Source organism: Grus americana, chromosome 1 (genome assembly GCF_028858705.1).
Source record: "Grus americana isolate bGruAme1 chromosome 1, bGruAme1.mat, whole genome shotgun sequence".
Classification (NCBI taxonomy): Eukaryota; Metazoa; Chordata; class Aves; order Gruiformes; family Gruidae; genus Grus; species Grus americana.
In genome coordinates, this window is record NC_072852.1 from 217418413 (window position 1) to 217433073 (window position 14661).

At 41.2% G+C, this 14661-nt stretch overlaps 1 protein-coding gene across 3 annotated transcripts in view; it reads right to left on the reverse strand.

Annotated features, from left to right (window-relative positions):
• The window catches only part of FCHSD2 (FCH and double SH3 domains 2), a 165525-nt gene that overhangs the window by 15442 nt on the left and 135422 nt on the right, over positions 1 to 14661 (reverse strand). For all 3 annotated transcript variants that reach the window (XM_054843663.1, XM_054843646.1, XM_054843653.1), the window contains 2 exons: positions 12226 to 12342; positions 10932 to 11036 (listed from right to left, as the gene is read on the reverse strand). In XM_054843663.1, the coding sequence (XP_054699638.1) occupies positions 10932 to 11036; positions 12226 to 12342 (222 nt within the window). The remainder of the gene's footprint in view (positions 1 to 10931; positions 11037 to 12225; positions 12343 to 14661) is intronic.

Sequence of the window (14661 nt, forward strand, 5' to 3'; positions counted from 1 at the left end):
CAGCAAATCCAATTGAGTTACCCCACTCTATTTACACACAGTAGTCTTAATATTCAACAAATGTTTGTTCCAAACCACAAATGTTTTGAGTTCCATTCCATTGCAGACAAGCTATAAAAGTACTAACGGTATTAGGTCAGGCCTGCACTTGAAAGATGTATAATGCTATTTACAAGCACACGTATATAGTTTTACCTAAATAATTATACTGGTAGACCAGGGTTAACAGCTTCCTACCCATATGAAAAAAATAAAATAAAATACCAGACAGTAGTATAACTTTATTCTGCTTCTCACACAGGAAAAGCTACGTATTTAAAAATACAAGTGCTTCATTTAAATATCACTGTGTCTAAATTAGCTGGGGTTTGATGCTTTCACTATGCCGGAATAAAATGTTAAGAGGGAAACGAGGGATCACCCGGAGGAAATACTGGTGTTTTCACCAGCATCGAGCGATGCAACAAGCTTTTCCGTCCGTGCACCCGGGCCCAAGGTAGGGTAAACCTTTGGAAGGTGAGGTTTCTGCAAGCTGGAGTCCTGACTTCATCAAGGAGGGACCCACCTCGCCCAACGGGTGCAACGTCAGCTTGTCCCATCTTCTCGCTCGGTTTCTGACGTGGGAAGGTAGCCAGAAAACGATGCGTTGAAATAGGAAGAGACGTGGTGTGCTTTGCATTACACTGCAAAACCACACAAGCCTACAACACCCTTAAAAAAAGATGCGCTAGCTCTCAAAGCCTTCTTCCCTCAAAAAGATCATATATTTCAAATTAAAAACTAAACAAGGCTTTAATCATCGACTTTCCCTCTCAACAAAATGGACTCGAGCAGACACACACGCCGTACTTCCCGACTGAGCGACCTCCGCTGACAGAAGCTCATAGACTTGAAAATATTTTAAATCGAGTAACCACTTACATTCCCAGCAATACCAAGTATCTCCAGGAAGGCAGCTGAGTTTCGAAAGCGCAGGAATGCTGGAATCCAGCGCTCGCTCTGAAACCTGGGTGCTGCCCACATTTCGTTGTTATTAAGTCTCACCGTAGGACAAATATTTTCCTATTTAACAGCAAAATTGCTATTTACAATTACTATTTACCAATTACTGTTTAATAGCTAAGGACTGGGATATCTTTGCACTGATTTAAAAACCGTCAGCCACCCACAAAGTTTACAAACAGTGTTCTGGGTGGCTCCTGCTTCTCCAAGCTGTTCTTTTGCCTTAGCTGATGGAAGGTTATGAGAAGATGAAAGGAAAAAAACTCCAAAGTTTTTAAAAACATAAATACTGTTATCTATTTCTCACATACCTATCATTGCTCTACATGGAAGAAGGAACAGTTTTGTTTATTTACTGTTCCAGTTTTAATTAAGCAAAGGCTTTAGACCTACAGCTTGCACAAGATGAAGATAAACAACTTCTTTGGAAGTCATGGAAATTAAAACCAGCAAGAACACATTACATAGCTGTTCTCTGTTCCCAGAAAGAAAAGGCCCTGGAAGAAACCAAGTGGTCGTTCATATCCCACAAACATCTCAGTTGCAAGTCTTTTAAAGCCATTTATAAAAGTGTTGGGGTAAAAAGCAAACACAGAAATCCTGCAACGCCGATCTAATGGAGCCCCTTCGATATTTTGGTTTATGATTGTTAAGATCAATTTTGAATGGAGTTTCTTGAAAGTAGAGTTGCTTTATTTTCCACGATTTCTCAGGGCACAGACCGTGACCCCCGACCATCAGAGCGCTCCTCTTCCCGCTGTAGGTTCCCTGTGGTTTTTGATCTGTCCTAAAGCCACCTGAACTCCACTGCCCAGCCTGTATCTTTCCCTTAAAAAATTCAAAATTATTTCTTTTAGACAAAAGTTACACTTACAAACATGTTCAGACATTAAAATTGGATTTAATTAGGATTACAAGTAGATCTAAATAATTTATTGGTGAGAAATATTTTATTCCACTGCAATGTTTTTCTAGTGGCAGGAAGAAAATCACTAATTGGGTTGGAGAATCTCATTTGGCAAACTGTTTTAGCTAAGAAAAGACAGGGAAAAGGTTTTGGCTAAACATTCTGGAAAGATATTATCTTTATTTTGTTCCTCATTTAGAAACATTTCTGATTAAATTCTAGGCTTCTTTAATTAAAAAAAAAAAGGAATTAAAATGAAATAATTCTCTTAATGAAAAATAATGTATCATTTAAATTTTCTGCCACCAGAATTATTTACACAGCGATAGGCAGAAGTAACTATGAGTACAGTAAAAACAACTATTGGAATGCCACAAACTTCTCAAAACGCAACGTAAGCCCTCCCCTGCAAATCCGTTTTAAATCGCAGTCCAGTGCTATTGAAGTAGCGAAGCGTGAGCAAATAATCCACGAAACTCAACTTTCACTGCCTTGCTGATGTTTAGGGGGAGAAGTTAGCTACGCCAAACCCACCCCGATCAAAAAAAAAAAATACCCTATCCTGCACGGCTCACCTCACATTTGATCCCTGAGGCACAAACTTGAGCTCAGCCTTGAAAGGGGAGGCTATCAGTAAGTCTGGCTGTACAGCGATCATCTGCTGTACTGTAAATCAAGACCACAGGACTTATGAGATTTATAGAGAACAGGTAAGAAAGATATTGTTTCTGCTCTACCCTGGGTTTCCTTTGTCTCCTCTGCAGCCAAAGAAACCCATTTGTGTCATGGTTTAACCCCAGCCGGTATGGAAAAAAACCCTCGTGGGTTGAGACAAAGACAGTTTAATCAGATAACAAAGGAAAAGAACAACAGTAGTAGTAGTAGTATAACAATAATAATAATAAATAATAATTAAAAAACCCCTCAAGTGATGCACAAATGCAATTGCTCCCCACATGCGAAAGGAAAATAAACCAACTCAATGCCCAGTCTGTTTCCGAGCAGCAATCCCACCTCCCAGCTCGCTTCCCCAGTTCTATACGGTGCATGACGCTCTGTGGTATGGAATATCCCTTTGGCCAGCCTGGGTCAGCTGTCCTGGCCGGGCTCTCCAGCTCCTTGTGCGCCTGGCAGGGCGTGGGACGCTGAAAAGTCCTTGACTTACTGTAGACACTACAACTACCCAGCAGCAACTCAACCCATCAGCGTGTTATCTACATTGTTCTCATCCTAAATCCAAAACACAGCTCTATACCGGCTACTAGAAAGAAAATTAACTCCATCTCAGTCGAAACCAGGACAACTTGCTACCTGGCTCCAGGCGAAGCTCAGCCACTGCTTGCAACAGAGCGACCACAGCGAGTCCTGCTGCAACCTGGAACCCCCAGCCCCTGCGAATTCACCTGGCCAGGACCGAAATCCCCAAACCCAACACTTGTTCTGCACCAGCCAGGGAACTAGCTAATAAATGATATTATTCAACACATCAGTGAGTGGGGTTTTTTAAGTGGAAGGATGGGCGGGAAGTTTCTACAGATATTACAGCAGAGTTAGTTAATTTATATGCTAAATATTCTGCACGGAGTTAAATCAAACGAGACTGTTAGGGTGAAGCAAACAGGAAATGAAACACTGACACAGATAACGCGTCTCGAGAGTGAATGCCAAGGTTAAGAAAACAGAGGTGAAGCTATTAATGGAGAAGAGCCACCTGCATAGCTCCAGCCCAACTGGCAGGCTGATTTTTCCCAAGCTCAAGCATATAAAAACATCAGAGATTCCTAAACAGAGAAAGCAGTTGGTGGGGAAGGAGACGGAGAGTAGAGAACAGTATCGAAGCATTCTGTAGGGTTTAAGGAGTTGTTCCCAGGCTACTGGTAATGGGGCTGAATGGAAATTACCCAAATTCTGTAAGTAGAAAATGAATGTATATAAAATCTATATATGCAAACCTTTATTAACACATTTCTCTGCAGTCCTGGTAATGAATACTGGTTCTTAATATAGCGAAAGATGTATTCATATCATAGTCAAAAGGTTCAGTAAGATTTAAGCAGAGGCTGGACTAGAGACACCCCCCAGCCCCTAACCTGAACAACTCTGTGAAATGACACGCCATTCAAACCACAGGCTTAAGGACCCGAGTTGGATTTTCAGAGCGATCTACCTTTCAAAAGAAAGGAATAGAAAAAAAAAAAAAAAAAGACAAAAAGAACATCTACAAAACAAGCAACATTAATATTCTTGTAGCCCAGACTAATCCCTGATCCCTTTACCAAAAAGATCTGAGAGACAGTCGCTGCCTGAAGTCCTGCAGCAATTGTTCTTCATCTCGGCAACATTTAAAGTCATGATGATTATTATTTGTAGGATGTTTTCAAAATGATTTATCCATTTGTTTCCATATATAAGGATATCTAGCCTTTACAGTACATAGGGATCTATAAGTTAGAGAGAGAGCAAATATGGCTCTCCAGTGGACTATATCTTTCCAAGAATCTTTATAACTGTATTTCATCATCAGGTTCAAACCATCTCTGTGTTTGTTTCCCACCCCTTCATCCCACAAAATACCTTCCTCTGTTAAAAATCCACGAATGAAAAAAATACCCAGTCTTCTAAAGACTTCCTTTCTCATTGCTCACACGAGAACAGGCAAGTTTGTAAAAAGATATACTGTGAAATATTTAAGCAGGATCTGAGCATACCGCATGCTCTCCAAATTTCTCACTTACAGCAAGTGTCTGAAAAATAATTATCAGAAAATATTAATTCAAGATAAAAATTCTCTAATATGGTAGTAAACTCTTTGCAACACTGCAATCAGAATGATTAAATGTTTGGATCCGGATGATAAAGTACTAAGTCTTGTACATCTTCATAATACACCTTCAGGGCTCTGACGATGTTCTTCTCGACATTCTCATCTCTGCAGATGTCCTCCCTAAACTGCTTTTCACCAAAAGACTTCAAAATTCCTGATCTGTGGATGTCGGTGGCATTTTTCCAGGCTACTCTTCAATCTGCCCAGCCGGAAAGACTAACGGCTCCTACCGAGAAGGCAATCTGTGTACTCAGCACAGCTCTCCCAAGCATATGTTTCCTGAGCAAAGCCATAGATGGTAGCAGGTGACATTTTACAAATTTAACTTTTTTGGGGACGTTGGTAGCCTCATTCCATTTCATTTATTTTAGCGCAGCACTGGGAATTAAGCTTTTCTCTTATTTCTTATGAGCAGAGAATGACACCACTCTTGCAGTCGAAAGATTCAAACTGCAAGAACACACAAATAACAACAGGCTGAAACGTAGCTACGTCTACTTGAGATGCCGTAGGACCGCACGCAGCATACAATTAATAGATTAGATCCTAAGATAGAACAGGAGCCCAGCCAGCAAACACAACTGTTATCACTGCACAGTAATAAATATTCATAGCCAAATATAAGCAGAGGGAGAAAACAGCCCTCCATTTACAATTAAAAATGGACCTGAGCTTCAGAACTAATCAAACGAAGTAAACAGCACCATAATGAGTCTTAATCAAATCTTATCTGGTACAAATACTCTCTGGAGAGTCGTAGATATCCTAATGATGAGACAAAATGCATCCCCCTGTAATTAAGTGGAAATAGGATTAATCGCCGTGGAGGCCTCAAGACCTTCCCTGGGCACAGACCTGAGCACAAATGGGAAATCTCCCACCATCACTGAGAAAAAATTATTCCAGCCCTGGGACCAACTCTACTGCTTGGTGAGCCTCACGCTGGGCTATCAACGTATCGGAGTCTTTAGTTTGCTAGAGACAAAATAAGATGAGAAGAAGAATTCGAGTAATCTGGGATGCAGCCTGAAAGAAGGACCATAGAAACCAAGGAAATAGCTTCAACTTTTGTTTTCCCTTATTTCTGCAACACAGATCAGTGGAAATAGTAAATTTTTTGTCTCCAGTAGTTTAAAGATAAAGGGACACGGGCAGTGGGGAAATGGAAAGCTATTTTAAGGCAAATCAGATCTACCCAATTGGCTGAATTAACAGCTATAAAATGCCCAGCAACCTTCCTTACTGTTGTTACAAAAATGAAAGCTGAAAAAACAGGTTGAGTAAGTGCAAAGGAGTGACAAGAATAATTTATTTTCTCAAATTACTGAATTTCAAAGGTGTTGACCTCCTTTACAGATGATGCTTCAATTGTGCCACCTTCAATTTAAATGAGCATTCTCTGCTCCCAGTGCTTGTCTTTATCAAAATCCAGCCCTTGTGCAGCAGTCGTTAAACGCTGTTTTGACAAGGATGGGGCTCCTCTGGATCGAAACTCTACAGCGTAACATTAACCACAGTAAATTTTAGCACTCTGCCCGTGCCAGAGGTATTATCAGACATTTTCTAACATTTTCTTTAGAAACAAGCAAGCAAACCAAACAAAAAAACCCTTAACGAAACAGCAACTTTCCTTTTTTAAGAAGAAAATATGGGTTCTGGTTATCAATCACAGTCATTGTGTGTCATCCGTCATGTATCAATTGTAGAGGAGCACTCTGGTGTAAGCCATATTTTTCCCAAACTTTAATCAAGGAGTCTGCTCCCTGAAACATCACAAGGAAAAACATCTTCATATCCCAGGGAGAAAAAGATCAAAAATAACCCACTGAGCTGTGAATGTGCCAATCTAAGGTTTTCTGTTCAGGCACTGTATCTTGCACAAGACAAAAACACAGATTTCTTCGGTATGTCTTGGTTGGACGCACACTTTTACTACGTTTCTTAGCTGTACCTTCAAATTGTGCCAGCTTCCACGCTCGTTGTGCTTGTCAGAAAACACGTAAGTTATATGTACTTACAGTTCCTCTCAGCCGTCAGGTTTCAAAGGATTCAGGGTCTCTCAGGAAGAGGGGGATGAGATAAATACATCTATGCACAATACACCCTGGAGAAATCACATTACCAATATAAATCATCTCTAAAAGGTTCTGACTCAGCTCATGTTGTATTAGATGGCACGGAGAGACTGGTTTGTCTTCTGGTCCAGGCTGGCACTGCAGCAATGTGCCAAGAATGTGAAATTCCCCGAGGAGAAACATACAGGTGGAAATGTTCGGCGATGACCAATACAGCTTTGCCAGAAGAAAGGCAAAATTTCACCCCAACATGCCTGTGAAGTTATCTTCCCCTTCAGAAATGATGAAGAAATAAGAGGAAGAGGGTGATTTGCAAAGGCGAAAGCACCAAAGAATAGGTAAAGTCGTCAAAACAGGAGAGAACAACAGGCACGCTACTCCAGAGAGGAAATAAAAATAAAATGCATTGCAAGAGATAAATAAGAAACCAAAAAGAAGAAGGGAGAACGTCTCTGGAATGAGGAAGTACAGTACACACCAGCTAACACACCACGGACGCACGCACGTGACCAACAAATAACATCCAGCAAAACGTCCGTGTCTTCAAAGCGCCAGCAGTACGCACCCATGATCGTTCAGAAGCGTTAAGTCCTACACATGCTGCTCTGTCGGTACTGCAGGTTGATACAACCACTGACTTGAGGAAATTATCTCAAGGTTACATAATTCATACCTCGCAACCCCCGTCATCGTCTAGATGTGCTATCCTCTAGCTGCTTTACTCCGTGACAACAAACAGGGAGATTTCCACGTCTGAGACTTGGCCATCGTGGCAAGAAACAACAGTACATCAACCAATACTTGTTGCAGTCACGAGCAAAATTGCATTGATACCTTCCCCAAAAAAGAGTTTTGTTTTGTTTTTAAAAATCAAATCTACACGTTATCATCAGACACTTTCAGACGCTGCACCAGAGCATATTACTCTTCCACTTACAATCACGGCAGTATCCACAACGTTTGCCGATTTAATTGAAGATTTAATGTGACAAGGCGATCCTGAACTACCCAGTGTTAAAGGGCAAATTACTCTGGGCTGTTCACACTGGCTGCCACCACGGATGGTGTCAGGGAACTGTAGAAGACCATGCCTTTGGTAACAGCCGCAACTGTAAATCCAATAAACGTTCTTTGCATGTTTTGGGGACTTTTTTTTTTTCTCAGTTTTACTTTATAAATTCCACACATCAAATTGACTTTCACAACAAAGAAACAAAGCCTATGTAATCTTTCTTTTTCCACTTTCCAAGTCCTCTTTTTCTGAGTAACATGGAGATGCTGAAAAATCTTTCTCCTTCCTAAGCCAGGAATCACAGAATCCCAGACTGGTTTGGGTTGGAAGGCACCTCAAAGCCCATCTAGTTCCACCCCTGCCATGGGCAGGGACACCCTCCACTAGATCAGGTTGCCCAAAGCCCCATCCAACCTGGCCTTCAACACTGCCAGGGAGCCAGGGGCAGCCACAGCTTCTCGGGGCAACCTGGGCCAGGGCCTCAGCACCCTCACAGGGAAGAATTTCTGCCTCACATCTCATCTCCATCTCCCCTCCTTCAGTTTAAAACCACTATCCCTCGTCCTATGAGGGCAGTCAATTCCAATAATTGACGGTTGACTCCTGCCAACTCTCCAGACATCCTTCTTTCCCCATGTGCTATCCTGAGGAGGAGGACCTCTTCAAAGCACTGAGCTAAATCAGGTGTCTCTCTGCTTGGCTTTACTTATCAGCTGCAGCTCCTTGACCCAAACGCAGTGGAGCAGGACAAGGAACGGGCAGTTCCATAGCTCCCCTACAACCTCAATACGTGACTGTAACTTTTTGCACAAATACCATTCCCCTACCTGACCATCAGTAATTCCCACTTAATCAGTTGCACTTAAATATGCAGGAATGTGGCAAATGTTTGGTTTTCACATACTGAAAAGAATTATAATTACATTACAAAAGAAAACATTTTTACTCAAAGCTTATGTAGTTTCTTCTTTACGGATCGTATGTATGCAAAAAGCTCTTGTCTAAGAAAAGGAAGAAAACAAGTGAAAATCACCCAGCCACTGAGTCTTTCTAGACTCAAGTACTTGGCACTTCCTCGATTTTCTGTTGTAAAACAGAACGCGTGTCACATACTAGAAAGGTAAGGGACGGCATTTTAACTACGCCACACCGGCTAGCACTGGAAAACCACAGAAATACATTATTTGTCACTACTGAATGCTTTCTACCAAACACTGTGAAACACATCTCTTGGAGAAAAAGATTCATGCTCCGGAACTCTTTGGAGTACTCTTTGGTGTTTATAAGGGTGCGTAAATATGACGCTGCATTTGCTCCTCATTATACCTGTGAATTGCAGGCTATTTTTTTCCTCCTTCAGTGCTTTTATGAACCACCTTCCTGGCCGTGAGCTTCTTGCCCAGTATGTTTCCCAACGGAGCTCTATCTAGCCCTCGGCTTTTGGAAAAGACCTCTGCCTTCTAAAGCACGCTACAGGGTTTATTTCTGATCTCACATCGCTTTTTCTTTTTAATATAAACCTTCCACTTCTTGGCACTTTCTTTCTATCTTCAGTTATATTCTGTGGCTGTGGCCAAGGAAACTTGCAATTTTGTCTCAAGCTCTTTTAGCTAATTCTCTCAGAAAAGTCAGTCTTCTGCTGGGCAAAAGTCCTTGTGTGCTCTTAAATTTCTTCTTTGCTGCATCTGCATAGAGAATAACTGGCGTGTTATCCCTGCTTCACTCATACAGGACCACGGCTGAATTTCTACTGCGGAGATCCATTACTATTGCGGCACTTACTTTCAAAGTTCTAATTTTCCAGAATTTAACAAATAAAAAATACTCCTGTCAAGTTTTCTCTCCACCATCTCCTCCAAGGAAACATGTTATCTCTTTGCTCAGTTTCCACTGATTTATTGGGTTCTGTTAATTGTACATTCTTAAGATTTGCAAATGCTCAAGGTCCAGACTGATTTCAGTTGTACCTTCTATAATATTTTTGTGCGAGAACCTTCTCCTCTGCAACTTCTTATCCGGATTTTTCTCTCTTTCTGCTGCTGTTTTTATCTTTCATTCTCATGCTCTCTGTCCTTGCGTATTTAATCATTAACTAAATATACATTGAAGTACTTTGGAGTATAGTCTGTTTGAAATAGTTTACTCCAAATGAAAGGCTATTGCATTTTAAAACACTTTTTGTTAAGAGAGCGTGTTCTGGATTTGTTTTAAAGAGAGGCTAACATTTATCACACTAGTAGGAGGAATATTTTTATCCCGTATTTTCTAACATCTTGAACTGTAAATCACATTTCTAATTACATCAGGTACTCTGAATATCTAGCAGTATGAGAAGCCTTTAACTGCAATAATTACATTTGCTCTACAGTTTTAATTAAGCGACCCACTCAGCCTAAAACTAATAGATTAGTTCCTGTTGCTTGCAAAAGGTTTTTTGAATCACTGGCCATGAAAATAGTTAACATTTACCAACCCAACACTGGCAGTCAAGTAGGAAGCGAGTTTATCTTTTCATGAGTCTTTCTTAACCCAGAACAGGTTTCAAAAAGCTCTGTAACCTTTTCAAAAATACCTCAGAGTAAAGGTAGAAAGAGATACAAAGATTATTTCAAATGTTTTCCCGTTGACATTACAAATTAATATGTGTATCAAAGAATACTAGAACAGAGGGCTTATCAGCGTATGGCAGTTCCTTCTAGAAGCCAAAAAGCGTGAAGGTAGAGATATGATCACCATTTTCTGGTATTAATTCCTTCAAGCAGAAGGAAACTATTAAACCTGAGATTGTTTTTTCTCTATTTAAGACAAAGACCCTAAGAATAGAGATTCTTGACCTTTGCACAATAGCGGAAAACGCAGCAAGTTTAATCACTCTTCATCAGGAGGTTTTTTTAATATTACTCTTCTAATCTCGAGTCTTTCATTAAGTTGATTCAGCCATTTGAGAAGTATGAAATCAAGGGGGGAAAAAAAAAGACATCTTAAAATTCCCCGATTTTTGATGCTAAAAGCTTTTGATGCTAAAGCTTTTCCACAAAGAAAATTAAATAGCTGTAACACAAATCCTTCTGTGGTACGAAGCTGAACATGCCAAAATAATTTCCTTCTTACCTCAGCCTTGCGAATACTTTCTCTGGCTTCATCTATTTTCTGCTCCAGTTCTGCTCGAGTTTGCTCAGACATCACAGGCCCATGGCATTCTAGCTCTTCAAGTGTCTGTTAGAATAAAGAAAATCCACCACAGATGTAGTAAATGCTAGCAAGTCATTTACATGATCAATATTTATGACAAGTCAGGGAAACTGTTGTTTGATTAGATGCTGGGTTGACCAACAATAGTCCATTCCAGGAAAAAAAGATGATGACCAAGGCAAAATACAATTTAAAAGCCCAGTATTCCACATGGAAATTCCACTTAGGGGAACACTTCAACACCTTCATGAAAACACGCTATGGGGCATGAACCAACTCATCAATATGGTGATATTTACATATTTAAAATGGATATGTTGCTCCATGTTTATGTCAGGTTGAAAAAGAGCATCTTAAACGTGGCGTGAGAAGTTGCTAACGGTAGCCCTGTTGTAGGGGAGGCCAAGACAGGTTTGCTGCATTTGCAGGAACGTCGTGTCCAGAGAATTTGCTGAATCACAGAAGACACATTGGAGTTTTTTAGTTTCATGTACGTGGATGTTGATTGCACTGGTCCAAATTAAAAATAAAAGAAGCACGTGACTGCACAAATCTTCAGCAGTTATCTGCAAAGCTGTGACCGGGTCAGTGACTGTGTATTTTGTGTTCTATAGTCTTTGGAGAAAAAGGAACAGAACCCAGGATGCTCCCTCCTTCCTCTGTGGAGAGTTTTTCCTATCATATTTTGGTTACAGACTCTGTTAATACCTTCCGCCTAGTGCTACAACTTCTGGGTTTTGCTACAGAGTGACCCAGGTTCAGCAGAAGACAGATAAGATGGTCAACACCTACTCTGGTCTTGCTTCGTGCATTCCCCTGGGTAGTTTGAGGAATGGCTCAGATCTCTGAAGTGGAACTAAAAGCCAGGTCCCCACTTCCTGGGCTGAAGCTCACTGAATCTTAGATCGTATTAGAGATATTGTAGTACAGACACATCTTCCTTAACTGAATTTAATGCAGTCTATGCAAATTAGGCTTGACCTGAGCATGTGAAACAGATCCCTGTATGGGAATAACAAACCGTATTGACAAACCAGAAAGTCTGAGGAGGTGCTAACCTGGCCGTTTGAGTGGATCGTTATCAAGAAAGGCTAAGATGAAAATGGCAAGTTGCCTGGAGAGATAACAGGACAAAAATAATTCCTTGGCGCTTGCAGCAGTTCCTCTTTCATGCAGCAAATAAAATCTGTAAACGAATGTTTTCCTAACCTACCCGCTGACTGTGGACGATGTTTTTGTGCTCGCGGGCTACCCGGGTAGCCCATTTCCGAGCCTCCTTGTTGAGGCTGTGCTCCTCAGTCGTTCCAGTTTCCGATTCCAGTTGTCGACTCTGGAACAGAAAACAACAAGAGAACGAGTCACGATATAGACCTGGGGCCACCTCTGTAGATATGACGACGTTTAGTTACAGGATAACTTTCTATGACATTCATCAGCCTGGGATCTTGTTTCATACAAAACAAAAAAGATTCAACAAAACAACTCTCTTCCTTATGAATTTTGTGATGGTACCATGTCGTGGAAAGCCAACTACGAAAGCAAATCAAAATTCCCAAGAATTCACAACTGAACCGTCTCAGGAAAACCAGCGTGACACTGAATACCAAACACAGTTCTACTGCAATGAAAGACACTCACGATGAATAAAACTGAAATACCTTTTCACCCGTACACTGTATCAAAGAGATGAAGAATAACTAGCCAAGGAAGTCATCCAATTTCTAAAGTAAACATGCATTACTGGAAGCAAAGATGAAAGGTTAAGTCTGATGCAATAGGCCATTCAGGCTCATTCTTTGTAATTTGTGATCAAATCATAATGTCATCAAATATTTTAGAACAGCACAGCAATTTCTGTCAAAATTTTTGTCTGCAGAACAGCAACTCAAATTTCAAATCACCTTTTTGATAGTTTCATCTTATGCCTGCTTTTATTGTGTCAATAACAAAAAAAAAGTCTCCCCTTCAAGAAATGCCAACTAAAGCAAGATGAAGTAGTTCTCTGTTGTCTACAGATTGAACAGAACCCATCTGAAACTCTGAAGACAGACTTCCCAGCGTTTAATATCTGAAATCATTCCCAATCTTTCTCTAATTTCCATTAGTGCACTACCCACTGCGCTGACATATACATCTCAGTGTTTAGGACACGAATCCGTCTCCACCTTTCCACTAAAGTAGGTTTCCTGATATTCCTCCTACATTTGTGGGTATTCTGTAGACATTTACCGCACCTATTCCGCAGAAGGATAACTATTAATAAAGATTCTGGAGAGAGTCCAACAAAGGGCCATGAAGACTGGAGCACATCTGCTATGAGGAGAGGCTGAGAGAGCTGGGACGGTTCAGCCTGGAGAAGAGAAGGCTCAGGGGGATCTCATCAATGTCCATAAGTACCTGCAGGGAGGGTGCCAAGAGGATGGAGCCGGGCTCTTCCCAGCGGTGCCCAGTGCCAGGACCAGAGGCCATGGGCACAAACTGAAACACAGGGGGGTCCCTCTGAACATCAGGAAACACTTTTCTCCGTGAGGGTGACTGAGCACTGGCACAGGTTGGCCGGAGAAGTTGTGGAGTCTCCACCCTTGGAGATACTCAAAAGCCATCTGGGCACGGTCCTGGGCAACCGGCTCTGGACCAGATGACTTCCAGAGGTCCCTTTCAACCTCAAGCTGCCTGGAATTCTGTGATTTTTGTTCTGAGCCAGTCTCATACTGTTCCCATCAGTAAAATTAGCTGTGAGAAGACATTATATTCACCCCACCTTCCCAGGGTGTGCTGCTGGTACAACAGAACACATTCTTACAACATACATTTCAGTGGTTCCTCCAACTTAAGTTAATCAATACTCCAAAGGGGATTCTCAAGAAGAACTCCTTGTCCTGGATGACTTGCTGACTCATGGACATCTCACTGCTGAGACAGTCACTGCAGTCCAGAGCCACCCTGCATTCCTATTTCTCACAAGTCGCCTTCAGGTTGATATTATCTTGCACAACCTTTGAGGTCAACTGAAAAAAATCCTCTTAAAATTATCACTCAAGAAGAGAGATCGTGCTTAGTGCTGCTGATAACAACTTGAGGTTGCGTATGCACGCATGAAAGAAATGACTGTTCCATGAATTTCTTTCTCGCATCCTCTCCTCTATGGTTGAAAAGACAGGATTTTTCTCCATCAGGTGTGGTTTGAAACTAGAGAAGATCCTACAAGTATGCAAAAACTTGTTTAGGAAGGAGAAGTTCAAGGTTAGCCAGCAGGAGGAAGGTAAGAGAGCAGAAAGACGAGGAATTATTTTCAGGCTAGGTGAGAAGCTGATGCAGAAGAAGAGATGGTGTTATCAGGTATTTTAGCAGGCAAAGCGGTACAATTTGCGTCAAGGAAGGAAGACAATTTTAATTCTAGCATTTGGCATAGACTGGAGTAAAATCAAGAGATAGTGGGAAGCAAACCAAAGCGATCTTGAAAGCAAGACTTTTCTGCCTTTAGATGACACTGCCCTCATGGGAGAGGCAACCATAGTGACTAATGCTAACATCCTATCAGAGGATTTAATTGAAAATGAGGCAAAAATTGGTTCAGCTTGTTATTTTGTTCAGCTAAGCTCCTCTTCACCAAAATTGAATCTGGCCTTTATTCTTATTCATCTTCTTA